Genomic DNA, 13,401 nt, shown 5'->3' with positions numbered 1-13,401 from the left:
CCTGTAAGATGCAGGGCCCTGTCCCTGATCGTACTCCTGCTCCGAATCCATCAGGTTCTAATGGGTCTGTGGATGGAGCCCGGCATCAGAGCTGAGAGGCCGGCAGGATCCCACTTCCACAGAGCCCTACAAGGGGATGTGGAAGGAAAACAGCATGTCAGGCTCCAGCCCTGTACCAGCAATAGGTACCTCAACCTTACAACACCATCCAGGGGTGAGAAGGGAGCATGCTGGGAACACTATATGTGTCCTCTTTTCTTCCATCCGACATAGTCAGCAGCTACTGCTGACTAAAATCTGTGGAGCTATGCATGGAATGTCTGACCTCCTTCGCACACAAAGCTAAAACTGGAGAACCCGTGATACCACGGGGGGGTATAGCCAGAGGGGGAGGGGCCTTGCACTTTTAATGTAGTGCTTTGTGTGGCCTCCAGAGGGCAGTAGCTATACCCCAATCGTCTGGGTCTCCCAATAGAGCGCTGAAGAAAAGGTACATCTTCAAGGCAAAGTCTAACATCCAAGCAATGGAATCTTTCATCCTCCTTACTTTTTGGACTATCAAATGGATGGAAGAACAAGTTATTGAGATCTATGAAAGCTAGAGACTACTTTCAGGAGATATGCGGGGTTTTAAGATCACCATATCTATGAAAAATTATGTATTGATTGAACCTGGCTGTCACTAACTCTGCGAACGGATGTTCAGGCTGTCAGGATGATAGTTTCTAAGGCAGATTTTTGACAGATATGGATCCTATAGGCTCAAATGGGGGATTCGTCAAAGCAGTTAGGACGAAACTAAGATTCCATGGAGGCAAGGCTTCGCCTGGGTCTGGATCTAGAGAACACTGATAAACCAAGAGATCCAGCGGTCTCCTGCCAGGTCATAACTATACAGAGCGGCAAGGGCGGACACCTGAACCTTCTGTGTGCTAACAGACAGTCCCTGCCCCAACCCCTTCTGGAGGAACTCTGATTGCTGCAATTAGTAGCAGCTCTTCTGAACTCGCACCTGTGGATGATAGAAATTTTTTCCCAGTACTGTCGTAAGTTTCTGTGGTCACCGGTTTCCTGCTCTGCATAAGGGTAGAGATTAGACTGGAGGAAAACTATTTGCTTCTTAATAGTGATCTCTCAAATTCCACGCCATCAGATGTAACCTGCTTATCAGGGGGTGTTCAAATTGTCTCTCCAGTAAAGGAGACAAACTCTAGCACAGCGCCACCTATTGGAAGTAGCGATCCTAAAAGTCACAAGTGGATTTTCAACAATCCTTTGCAATATGACTCAGGATATATAAGCCAGATCAGAATCCCAATTTGCAGACACGGTGTTTCGGGGTGCTTGCCCCTCGTCAGTGCAAAGTATGGGGGTGTCTGATCTGGCTCATGAGAAAGCTATGTGGGGACCACGGGGGAACACTATTCTCCTTAAGGAGACTTTGCAAGCCAGTCTGGCTGCCAGGTAAGGGGACTTATAGCTGCAATGCCCCTCTGGGAAATATTCAAATTGTCTCTCCAGTAAAGGAGACAAACTCTAGCACAGCGCCACCTATTGGAAGTAGCGATCCTAAAAGTCACAAGTGGGTGGTAAGTTGGGCATTGAGAGAGAAAATCTGGCAGTTCCAACAGCACCCATGGACTCGTGACTGACATCTTGTTTAACCAGTAGAACCATGGTCTTTTAGCCATAATGGGGCCATCAAGATTATCCTTGCCCTGTCCTCCCGGATTTTCTTCAGAACTGTTGGAATCAGACCTATTAGTGAGAAGATGTAAGCAAGGCCGAAGTCCCACTTCAGTAAGAGTCTACTGTGTGAGGTTGATCCCTCGGGTCTAGGAAATAGAACTGACTGACTTTCTTGTTCATTTTGCTCGCGAAAAGATCTATTTCCAGAACACCCTAGATTTCCATTATCTGATCGAAAATGGACTTTTTTTTTTTTAAAGGCCCATTCTTTTTGTCTCAGTCTGCTGCAACTTAGAAAGTCCACGCTACAGTTTTCCTTCCCTTTTTTATGAACTGCGGTTAAAGACCTGAGATGACATTTTGCTAGAAATCAATATTCTGTCTGTCACCTCCATCAGTGATTTGGAACATGTACCCTCTTGGTGATTTAAGTATTCTACTGTCGCCTGATTGTCTGATAGGACTTTCACATGATGACCTGTTAGAGAGGGCATGAGCTCCCATCGCCTTTTCCACCGCGAGTAATTACTTTGTATTAGGAAACTCTAGTCTCTTTTCTTGACCACACCCTCTGAATTAGGTGAACCTTCAAGTAAGCTCCCCAACATTTTAGACTTGCGCCGGTGGTAGCTACTTTGGAAACCTGGTTCATCCAAGGAACGTCTCGTTAAGTTCTCTAGGTCCAGGCACCAACGACGGGATTTGACTGTGCTGGGCTAGAGCATAATCTTTTTGTCTAGATGATCCCCTAGAACGGCCTGATTCTCTAAGAGGTCTCATTGAACGACCCTGGTATGTACCTGGGCCTAAAGAACTGCCGGATGGATGACATTAGGGAGCTGAGACCTGAGACATTGCTCCTCTAAAAAGGGACAAACTTTGGGCTTTTACCGTTTGCCATACCTGATCCTGAAGTTTTTCCAACTTGGCCTTTTGGAAGCGATAATCCTGTATCCCACAAGTCCAAAGTGAGCCTCAAAAAAATATGAACCGTACTTGGATCTACCCTTGATTTTTCTAGATTTAGAATTCATCCCAGGTCCGTCAGAGAAAACCTCACTTCTTGTAGAAGGTTGGCACAATGTTGGGCAGAATTGCCTATGGCTAGGAAGTTGTCCAAATATGGAATGAGTACCACCTTCTGCCTCAAGTGAGCTGTCACTTCCGATATTATCTTTATAAAGATCCTTGGGCAGAGCTACCCTGAGGAACTTTTGACACCGGACGTTTATTGGGACATTGTTACATGCGCGCTTCCAGTCCACTACTGCCATGTGACAATACAGAAATAGAGCCTTTACTGTGGACCTCAGACTCCATTCTGAAGGTCTGTATCTGCAGATGTTTGTTTAGGGCTTTCAGATTTATTATCGTCCGAAACGTGCCATGGAACTTTTTCACCAAAAAAAAAAAAAAGAAGGGGGGGGGGGGGGAATAAAACCCCTCCTCCTGCACAAGACCCTCTGATGGAAGTGTCTTTTGTATCAGACTTTGCACCTCGGTTTCTAAAGCCAATTGTTCCCTTAGAGAAGCTTTTAGAGGTGTGACCACAAATCTCTGAGAATGGATCTTTTGAAATGGCAGTTTTTTGTTCGGATCTTAAAGGGCCCAGAATCCACCATTTGAAGATATCCTTTCCCAGGACGGAATAAAAAGAGAGTCTCCCTCCAACCTGGGAGGACGAGTCATTGGGAGGCTCTTATTACCTGGGAGTGACCCTTAAAACATAAACCCCTTTCCGGCCTTCTTCCAGTTGGACCAAGTACTTTGCTTTCTCGTAGGTTCCTTTCGGCCAAATCTTCCTTTCCGAAAGGATTTTCTGAAGGTGGAAAAGGATGGGTTTGGAAATCCCTTTTTTATGTCACCCGGTTTCTCCAATATGTCGTCCAGAGTCGGACCAAATAAATAATCTGCCTCTAGTCTCTAACATGCCTGTATATCTCTTGGCCAGAAGTTCAGCCAAAGGGCTCTTCTGGTTGCATTAGATTTGACTGTTGATTTAGCCACCAGCTTGGTCAAGTCCGCGGACACATCCAAAAGGAAGGCTGCCCCTCCGGGCATTAAAGGGATCGAGGATAAAATGTTCTCTCTCGGAACCTTTTTTCTCAATTGATTTTCAAGCTGGTCCAGCCATATGGCCAGGGATCTCGCCGTGCAAGTGGCTGCAATTGCTGGTCTCAACACCCCTGCCAAGGATTCTCAGGCATTCTTGAGGAAGTGGTCGGTCTTTCTGTCCAGAGACCCCATATCCTCAAAAGGGTAGAGAAAATTTCTTGGATGCCTTGGGTACCGTCATATCCCATTTAGGGGCCTTGTACATGAACTAAGAGGAAACCTCTTTAAAAGGGTATCTTCTCTTGAAAGCCACAGGAATGGAACCTGGTGAATCAATCACGGGGAATGCTTATCATTTCTTTTGCACTAGGCAACTAAACATAAGATCCTGAACTGACCTTTGAGCTTTTCCTTCTGGGATGCCCATAGTGGACCTGACTGCTTTTACCAATCTACTAGTATTTTCGATCAGAAAACACTGGCGACCCCTCATGTCGCTGTCTGATGTCGAGGGAGAACTAGAAACTGATAACTCACACTCTCTCCCCCTGATCTGTCTGATTCTTCATGGATAGGAGAAGTGGGCCTAGATTTTCTAAGGCTATCCTGCTCGCATGATCGAGAAAGAAGGGCATTCCTGACCTCTCTCCTAATCATGGACCTTAGGTCCGAGGCGAACCCCAGGGCTTCTTCAGACAGAGTCTGCTGTATACACCCCTGGCAAAGTTTTTTTAGGCCAACTATTAACTAACGCTTGTTTACAGAGCGCGCATTCTCAGTTTCTGGCCTTAGATGTACACCTTTTTGGTCTCTCCTGAATCTAAAATAAGAAGAAGAGACCCAAAGACCTCTTTACAAAAAGTGCATCTGAGTGGTAAGTGATCTTCGTGTAAGTTCAAAGAGGTGGTACCTAGTCAAAAGGAGGAGTGATTTCGTCTGACAATTCTCCTCTGAAGGCTTCTCTGCTGTCGGGCCGGTTAGATTTCTGGCTCCTCCGGCTAGATCAGGTGCTGTTCCTCCCGGAGCGTATTACCTCTGATCCAGTGCCACAGCTTTCCCAACTGAGCTAAGGCTTCCGCAGACCCTTCTATTTCTGCTGATGCATGGACTGCTCAGCCTGATGGTGGTGCAGCTGTGCCTTGTCCATCCTGCTGGAGGGGTCAGGCTGGAGCTTACTGTCAACCTTCCACTCTCCCTGCCACATTTTTATGTGCATGGTGATCGCAGCAACCTCCAGCGTGCCTCCCTCCAGGTTCCCTTCCAAGTAGTGACCTAATCAGTGCGCTGGCAGATGACACGCGGCGGGGTCTTGCCACTCACAACATGCAGCTGACGTACGCACCTAGGCTCCACGCCCGTAAGCCTTGTGTGGTGCCTCCAAAGCACTTCCGCCGGCCGCAGCAGGACCCGTGCCACTGCCAGCCCGACTGGCCGGCCCAAGCTGGGTAAGCTTCTTGACCGATGACACTTGACAGTGGCTTGCCACTCACAAGATGGTAGCTCTGCTGTACATGCCCGCACACAGTGATATCCCCCGAAAGCCCGCTGTGGCGCCTCCAGAGCACCTCTGCCAGCAGTAGCAGGTCCCGTGCCGCTGCCAGATGTGACTGGCTAGGGCTGGATAAGTTTCTTTGTATATGGCCCCCTTTCCTTAGGACCATGTGAACCGCCATAATCACCTAGAGGTTCACCATTCAAAGACAAGAACCCAATTGATGCGGGGAGCGATACCTCCCTTTTTATCCTGTAGATTTCCTGTCCTTGAAGGTTGGATCCCCTCTTGTGGTGCTGTCATGGATGCTGGAATATATTTAGAGGACTTTGAGAGGAGTTGGATTGCAATGATCTACTATTGCAGGTGAAGGCACGCCTGGCCCTACAATCTCCCTGCAGCAGTGTATTATCATATGCAATAGTCCACAACATGTGGCAAATCCACTCTGAAATGCTTGAAGCTTTGTTCCCAGAATTGAAGGCTCAGTTCAGAGCTTCTGTAGTAGATTATGTGATGCTAGATGCCAGAGGAGGTAGTCATGGTGTGACGCATCTGGCACAAAGTTGGGGGTTCCCATTAAGCTTACATTTTTTTACCGACATGTAAAAAGGTAGATAACCCTACCGGCCATAGAGTAACACTTACTGTGTGTCCCTGGAATGTTTTTATTGGCCTGTCTTGTCCCAGTTTGCAGACATGGATACACATGTCTGTACTGCATGATGCAAATGTATTGTTACTTTGCCAGTCCACATCCAATGCTGGAGCTGTAACAACAGAAAGAACACTCTCTAACAACTAATGCCAAAAATATACCTTACATAAAAGCAGAGAAAAACTTCAATCAAGGACCAACAGATAAATAAATCAAGTATTTAAAAACAGTTTATTAAATATATTAAAAGCCAAAATAATTTCGTTTTTCTGCACTAGTCACTTTGGCAGTAAGTATCACCTTCACTATTTTGGCTTTTAATATATTGAATAAACTGTCGGTTCTAATCTGTCAGCCCTTAACTGATTTCCGTTCCATTGTATCTAACCTCATACACCCCCCCCCCCCCCAAAAAAAAAAAACTTCAATCAAAATACTATGTTCAGCAGGAATATTGAGATGCTACATATACAACTAAACCTGATTTGGATTGCACGATCTGCAAAACTTCATCCCCACAACTATTCCAGAGAAGATGTAAAGGGAATCTGTCCTATGCAACTAAGCTGTAAACCTGGAAATATAGATTTTATCTGCAGGTTAATGGAGTTATTGAGGTGCCCAAACACAGTACCAAAAGTGCGGCACCTAGGAGAAAATGGGCTTCATTTCTCCCAGGAGCTACAGGCTCAGTCAGGCAGGTGTTCCTGATGCAATTACAGTCACGGCTGTCAGCACATCCTGGCAGTGCCTGACAGCCGGGTCTGTACTGATGCGATGCTGAGTACGGCTGTCAGTCAGTGCAGGGACATGCTTACAGCTGTCACTAAGTTTTGTGAGCAGTGACTAACTTCCAGTTACGCCTACATAACAAGACAGCGGCTTCAGGGAGAAATTAAGTTATTTTTTTCCAGGTGCTATACTTTTTGTACAGTAGCCAGGCACCTCCCTAACATTATTAGCCTGTATATTAACCCACATACCTGCAGGTTAATAGCATTATTGGAGCTAACCAGGTCATTTTAAGGAAGCATTGCAGGAAAACTGAACCTGTATTATAACTAGCATGGTCTAAAGGCCCCGTAACACACAGAGATAAATCTTTGGCAGATCTGTGGTTGCAGTGAAATCATGGACATATTGTTCCATTTGTACACAGCCACAAACCTGGCACTGATTGTCCACAATTTCACTGCAACCACAGATCTGCTGCAGATTTATCTCTGTGTGTGACAGGGCCTTAATGGGCAGCAACCTACTGAAAGAGGATTCCTTTCACCCACCATCATCTCTGCCATGGCGAAATTGTCAATCTATAATGAGCAACTTTAGTGGATGCCATGTAATTGTACAATGCTCATTAACCCTTCCCTCAGCCAATTGCAGGTAGGCCCAGGAAATTTTGATATTTACCAGAATGGAAAGGAAACTGCTGTTTTGCTTCCCCTGTGTGTGCGTCCCAGATTATTGTTGTCTGTGAAGAAAACAGGAAAAGAAAAAATGGTTCTTACTACATTATTAATTACGCATTGATTCTGGACTGGCCTGTAAATTTACTCCAGAGCTGCATTCACAATTCTGCTTTGTCTTAGGGTAATAAAAATCAGCAAGCTTTTTGTCAATAAAAAATTGATCAGCTTAGCTGAGCTTCTATGATGTAGTCGGACAGTCAGATTTACATAAGTGTTTAATATAAAAAGGTCTATGCTCAAAGGAAATGACTGACACTAAGAAATGCTAACGGACCCTCCTCTGAAGCCCGCAGAACGGTGAGCTTAGCAGTGGAATATATACCGGGTGTAAAACAGGAATAGTACAAGATAAATAGTGGATGTACAGAGCTACTTCATTTTCTGTTTAATGGTGAATTTATGCTTCAAATGATATGTTACTAGGGTTAGAAACTGATCAGTGATGTGTCATTTACTGAGCTTCTTGGTGTAGGATTAGATCTGCTCTATATGACCCACTAACACTATGGATTAAAGTGAACCTGTCGGCTGACGTGCTGCCCAAACCGTGTGTATCAAGCACTGGCTGAATGATCCCAGCAAGGTATGTGACTCAAATGATGCAGTGTTTTCAGAGAAAAACATACTTAAAAGCCACCGGGGAACACACCCGCGCTGTAGACTAGTCGGACAGATGGGTCCCTGACAGCTTTTACCCATTAGCTGCCCTGGATTGACAGGTCTATGCCGAGGTGTGTGGGCAGAAGCAGAAACCGATCAGGCAAGGGCAGCGGACAACTCTCTGAAACACTGCAGTTTTTCAGTCAAGTATACCTGGCTGGAATCATACAGACAGTACCTTTTTGTCACATACGATACCCACAGATTGGGCAGAATGGCTCAAATAATAGGACTGGATATTACATATATATATCTGGAAATCTGACTGCCCGCTGTCACCGGTTAGTGACAATATAATTTAACATTCTGGAATAGTTTACCTTGTCAACTCCGGCACTTAAAATAAAGTTTCCTTTCTTATTCCATTTCAATGCAAATATGGGTCCTTTATGTTGTCCCAAGGTGCTTGCAAGATTTCCTGCAAGTTAAAGAAAATAATACTCAGGCAAAGGCAAGCTAGAGATCTGGAAATAAAGCAGATGATAAGCTAGAGATCTGGAAATAAAGCAGATGATAAGCTAGAGATCTGGAAATAAAGCAGATGATAAGCTAGAGATCTGGAAATAAAGCAGATGATAAGCTAGAGATCTGGAAATAAAGCAGATGATAAGCTAGAGATCTGGAAATAAAGCAGATGATAAGCTAGAGATCTGGAAATAAAGCAGATAAGCTAGAGATCTGGAAATAAAGCAGATGATAAGCTAGAGATCTGAAAATAAAGCAGATGATAATGATGTCATGACAACTTCTCTATAACCCACTTTAGGAGATAAGAACTTACTGATCTTAATATTTCAGGATATTTCAGCCAGTGCTATACTGGTAATATCAGGCTGATTCCATACATACCTTTTGCTGTGAGATCAGATATATAGGATTTGAAACACAAGCAAGTAAAGTTTGTAAAATGAGCAGCCTCTTGAATGACAACAGCTGCAGATCAGCTGATAGCTGGGGTGGGTATTCCTAGTTATCCCGTCCCCATGTTATTTATACTAATTATATTATAGAATCATTTTACTAAGTGACTAGAAGGACCTGTACTGTTTCATACCCATGTGACTAGAAGGGGCGGGGCCTCAGCCAACAGAAAAATAATGTTGCTTCCTGATATCAGCTATGTTGGCTGAGGCCCTGCCCCTTCTGGTCACATGGGTATGACATCAGAACAAGCCTTCTAGTCAAAAAGTAAAACAATTCCATAATAGAATTCGCATAAATAACAGGGGGATTCATATGAATATCCACCCCAGCTGTCAGCTGATCGGCAGCAGCTGCTGTCATTCAAGAAGCTGCTCATTTTACAAACTTTAACTTGCTTGTGTTTCAAATCCTATATATCCGATCTCACAACTAAAGATATTTATAGAATCAGCCTGATAGTGCCAGTATAGCACTGACTTTAGGTTATATAGGAAAATCCTGCTGATTGGTGCACTTAAAGCATGTTATAGTAAAATTTAATGCAACGTGTGCAATGTTTACCGTCTTTTGTCCATATTCTGGCAAAGCCATCATAAGACCCGGTGGCTAGAAGCGTTCCTTCACTCTATTAAAGTGAGAATACATGTGTAAGTATATATACAGCCAGTACAGATACATAATAAATTCACAGAACAATCCATTATCTAGACAATCTCATATCTTTGCATGGAATTTTCAGTACTTCATGTGTAAATGTGGTACTGCACAACTGCCAGTGTTAATTTTTCATCTTCTGTTTTCTGTCATGTAAAATAGCAAAATTATAGTATTCACCCTGCCCCAGAGTCCAGCTCGGCACCGCTGCTGCTGCTCCATTATCAGTAACACCTCAAAAGCTCCCATTACCACTGCAGCCAATCACCAAGTTCAAAAGAGGCAGATGGCATCAGTGATTGGCTGCAGTGGTGATGTGTGCTGTCAATATGTCAACCCTGTAGCCGAGACACAGACCAGCAGACCGTACTAGCAGCAGAGATCAAGAGCCAAACCAAGTCAGGACAAGTACTACCAGAATTTGGAATTTTACATGACAGGAAATGTTTGTGATCTACTTTTCTATAAGTGTAAAAAAAGAAAGAAAAAAAAAAAAGAACAAAAACCTTTAATAGCACTAGTTTAACCCCTTCACCTCTGAGCCAATTTTCACCTTAATGACAGGACCATATTTTGCAATTCTGACCACTGTCACTTTGAACACTTCAACGGATCCCGTTGATTCTGACACGGTTCTTCATGACATATTGTACTTCATTATAGTTGTAAATTTAGGCCAAGATTGTGTTTTTATTCGAGCAAATAACGGAAATCTGGCAAAAAATTCACAATTTCCAATCTTTTGAAACTTTGTGCAGTTATGTCACACAAAATAGTTACTAAATTACATTTCCCACATGTATATTTTACACTAGCACAACTTTTTAAACAATTTTTTTTTGTTAGGAAGTTAAAAGGGTTCAAAGTTAATCAGCAATTTCTAATTTTTCCCAAAAATATTTTTTTTAGTGACCACATCACATTTGAAGTGACAGAGGCCTAGGTGACAGAAAACACCCAAACATGACCCCATTCTAAAAACTGCACCCCTCAAAGTAGTGAAAACCCACATCCAAGAAGTTTAACCCTTTAGGTGCTTCACAGGAACCAAACCAATGTGGAAGGAAAAAATGAAAATGTTACTTTTTTTCTATGAAAATGTTACTTTAATCATAAAATTTAGCATTTTCAGAAGGGTAACAGGAAAAAAAATGCACCATAAAATGTATTGTGCAATTTCTCCTGAGTACCTGATAGCTCACATGTGGTGGAAATCAATTGTTTAGGCACACAGCAGGGCTTGGAAGGGAAGGAGTGCTATTTGAAATTTTGAAAGAAATTTTGAAAGAAAAATTAGCTGAAATCATTAGTGGACGACATGTTGCATTTGGAGACTCCCCTGAGGTTCCTAAACAGTTTAGCTCCCCCCCACAAGAGACGCCATTTTGGAAACTAGACCCCTCAAGGAATTTATCTAGATGTTTGGTGAGCACATTGAACTTGCAATTTCTCCTGAGTAAGCCAGCACCAATATGTGGTTGAAATCTACTTTTGAGGCACAGTACAAAGTGAAGAAAAGAAGGAGCACCATATTGGAGTGCAGATTTAGTTGGAATGGTTTGTGGGTGCCACGTCACATTGGCAGAGCCCCTGAGGTGCCGGAACAGCAGAAATCAACCACAAGTGACCCCCCCATTTTACAAACTGCACCCCTCAATGAATTCATCCAGGGGTGCAGTGACCATCGTGTCACAAAATTTTATACTATTGGATGGTGAACAAAAAATAAATCAAAGTTGATCACTAAAATGTTGTTTTAACCCCAGATTTATAATTTTCACAAAGTGAATAGGTATAAAAAAAAAAAAAAAAAAAAAAAAGAAGAAGAAGAAGGTCCCATAATAGGTTACACAATTTTTGCTGAACGTGGCAATACCCCACATATGAATGTACAGTACCGTTTGGCTGCACCACAGGGCTCAGGATGAAAGGAGTTCCATTTGATTTTTGGAGCACAGATGTTCCGAGAATAATTTGCAGACTCCATTTTCCGAGCCCCTAAGTGCCAGAACTGAATAAATTCCCCTGAAGTGGGCAAATTTTGTAAATTACACTCCTCTGGGAATTCATCTATGGGTGTAGTGACGATTTAGTCTCTGGAATACACTCATGGTGTAAACACAAGTGAATGTTGCAGAATTAAAAATTGAAAATAAGTCCTTGCTGTGCCCAGGACATTGTAGTGCCCCGCACATTGTGACAATTTTATTCTTCAGGTCACTACGATTACAGCAATACCACATTTATATAGTTTTGTTGCTTTTACACCAAAAAAAATATTTTATAGGAAAAAATAGTGTTTGCATTGCTGTATTCTGAGAGATATTTTTTTTTGCCTATGGAGCTGTATGTCAGTTTGTTTTTTGCAGGAGATGCCGTTTTTAGCAGTAACATTTTTCATAGAATGGTAGAGTTGGTCCAAACCTCTGTGAGTGCATCCTCCCAGGTATATGTTTATCCAGTTAGTGCTTGAAGATTTCCATTGATGGCGAGCTTATCACCTCCCGTGGTAGCCTGTGCCACTCTCTGACTGCCCTCACTGTCAAAGTTTCTACTAATGTCTAATCTGAATCTCCTTCCTTCTAGTTTCATCCCATTGCTTTTTGTACTTTCTTGTGCTAATGAGAATAAGGTACTTCCCTCTGCACGGTGACTACCTGTCAGAAGTTTGTAGACCGCTATTAAGTCTCCCTTTAGTCTTAACTTTTGCAAACTAAACCTCCCTAGTTCTTTTAGCCCTTCTACATATGACATGGTTTGCAGACATGGTTTTAGCCTTTCTACCATCTTGGTTGCTCTTCTCTGGACTTGCTCCAATATATCGATGTCTTTCTTGAATTGAGGCGCCCAGAACTGTACACAGTATTCCAGGTGGAGTCTGACCAGGGCAGAGTACAGGGGTATGACATCGCTTGATCTAGATTCAATGCTTGTGTTGATACATCCCAGAGTTTTGTTGAGCTTTTTACCTACAGCACCACACTGTTGGATCATGTTGACTCTGGGATCAACTATTATGCCAAAGTCCTTTTCCCTGTTCCTATCATCTTGTTCTGTTTCTCCCATACTATATATGCTTTTTACATTTCTTTTACCCAGATGTAGGACTTTGCATTTGATCCTGTGAAACATCATTCTGTTTGCCTTGGCCCATTCTTTGAGTAAGTCTATATCCTTTTGAATACACTCTCTTTCCTCGCTAGTGTTGGCTAATCCTCCTATTTTATGAGTTCCCCAAGAATTCCGTTGTCCAGATCATTTATAAAGATACTAAACATCACTGGCCCAGGGCAGAGCCGTTGTGGCTACCTGCTTTTAACTTTCCTCCAGGTTGATGTGTAGCCATGATCATTATATGACTTTTTGATTGCGCTTTATTACACTTTTTGTCAGCTGTATGTTGAAAACACTTTTTTGCTACGTTTTTGATTTTTTTCATGGTGTTAACGGGGCTAACTAGTGTGACAGTTTTATAGCTTGGGCTGTTACGCACGTGGCGATACCAAATGTGTACTTTTTTTTACACAACAATTTATTGGAATATTTTTTTTTATTTTTTGTTCTTTATTTGCTGATTTTTTTAAACATATTTTTACTTTTGTTTAACTTTTTTTTACTTTTTCAATTAGTCTCTTTATGGGACATCACCTCACAGGATTCTGAATGCAGCTCCAATATTCTGCAGTGCTCCATCACTGCAGAACATCTCAGCTGTCAGAGCTTCACAGTGAAAGCCTGTGTGATCATGCTGCAGGCATGATTGCACAGGCTTTCCATAGTTCGGTAACCTGGAGGTT

The 13,401-nt window shown here is 42.9% G+C and overlaps 1 protein-coding gene across 2 annotated transcripts in view; it reads right to left on the bottom strand.

The window, feature by feature from the left end:
- The window catches only part of TBL1XR1 (TBL1X/Y related 1), a 289,885-nt gene that overhangs the window by 45,001 nt on the left and 231,483 nt on the right, over positions 1-13,401 (bottom strand). For both annotated transcript variants that reach the window (XM_075340611.1, XM_075340612.1), the window contains exons 9-12: positions 9,512-9,575; positions 8,347-8,444; positions 7,308-7,368; positions 5,885-6,006 (exon numbers count right to left, since the gene is read on the bottom strand). In XM_075340611.1, coding sequence (XP_075196726.1) covers positions 5,885-6,006; positions 7,308-7,368; positions 8,347-8,444; positions 9,512-9,575 — 345 coding nt within the window. The remainder of the gene's footprint in view (positions 1-5,884; positions 6,007-7,307; positions 7,369-8,346; positions 8,445-9,511; positions 9,576-13,401) is intronic.

This window comes from Anomaloglossus baeobatrachus, chromosome 3, assembly GCF_048569485.1.
Source record: "Anomaloglossus baeobatrachus isolate aAnoBae1 chromosome 3, aAnoBae1.hap1, whole genome shotgun sequence".
Taxonomy (NCBI): Eukaryota; Metazoa; Chordata; class Amphibia; order Anura; family Aromobatidae; genus Anomaloglossus; species Anomaloglossus baeobatrachus.
The sequence above is the reverse complement of the archived record's forward strand: the minus strand, read 5'-3'. Positions and strand labels throughout refer to the sequence as shown.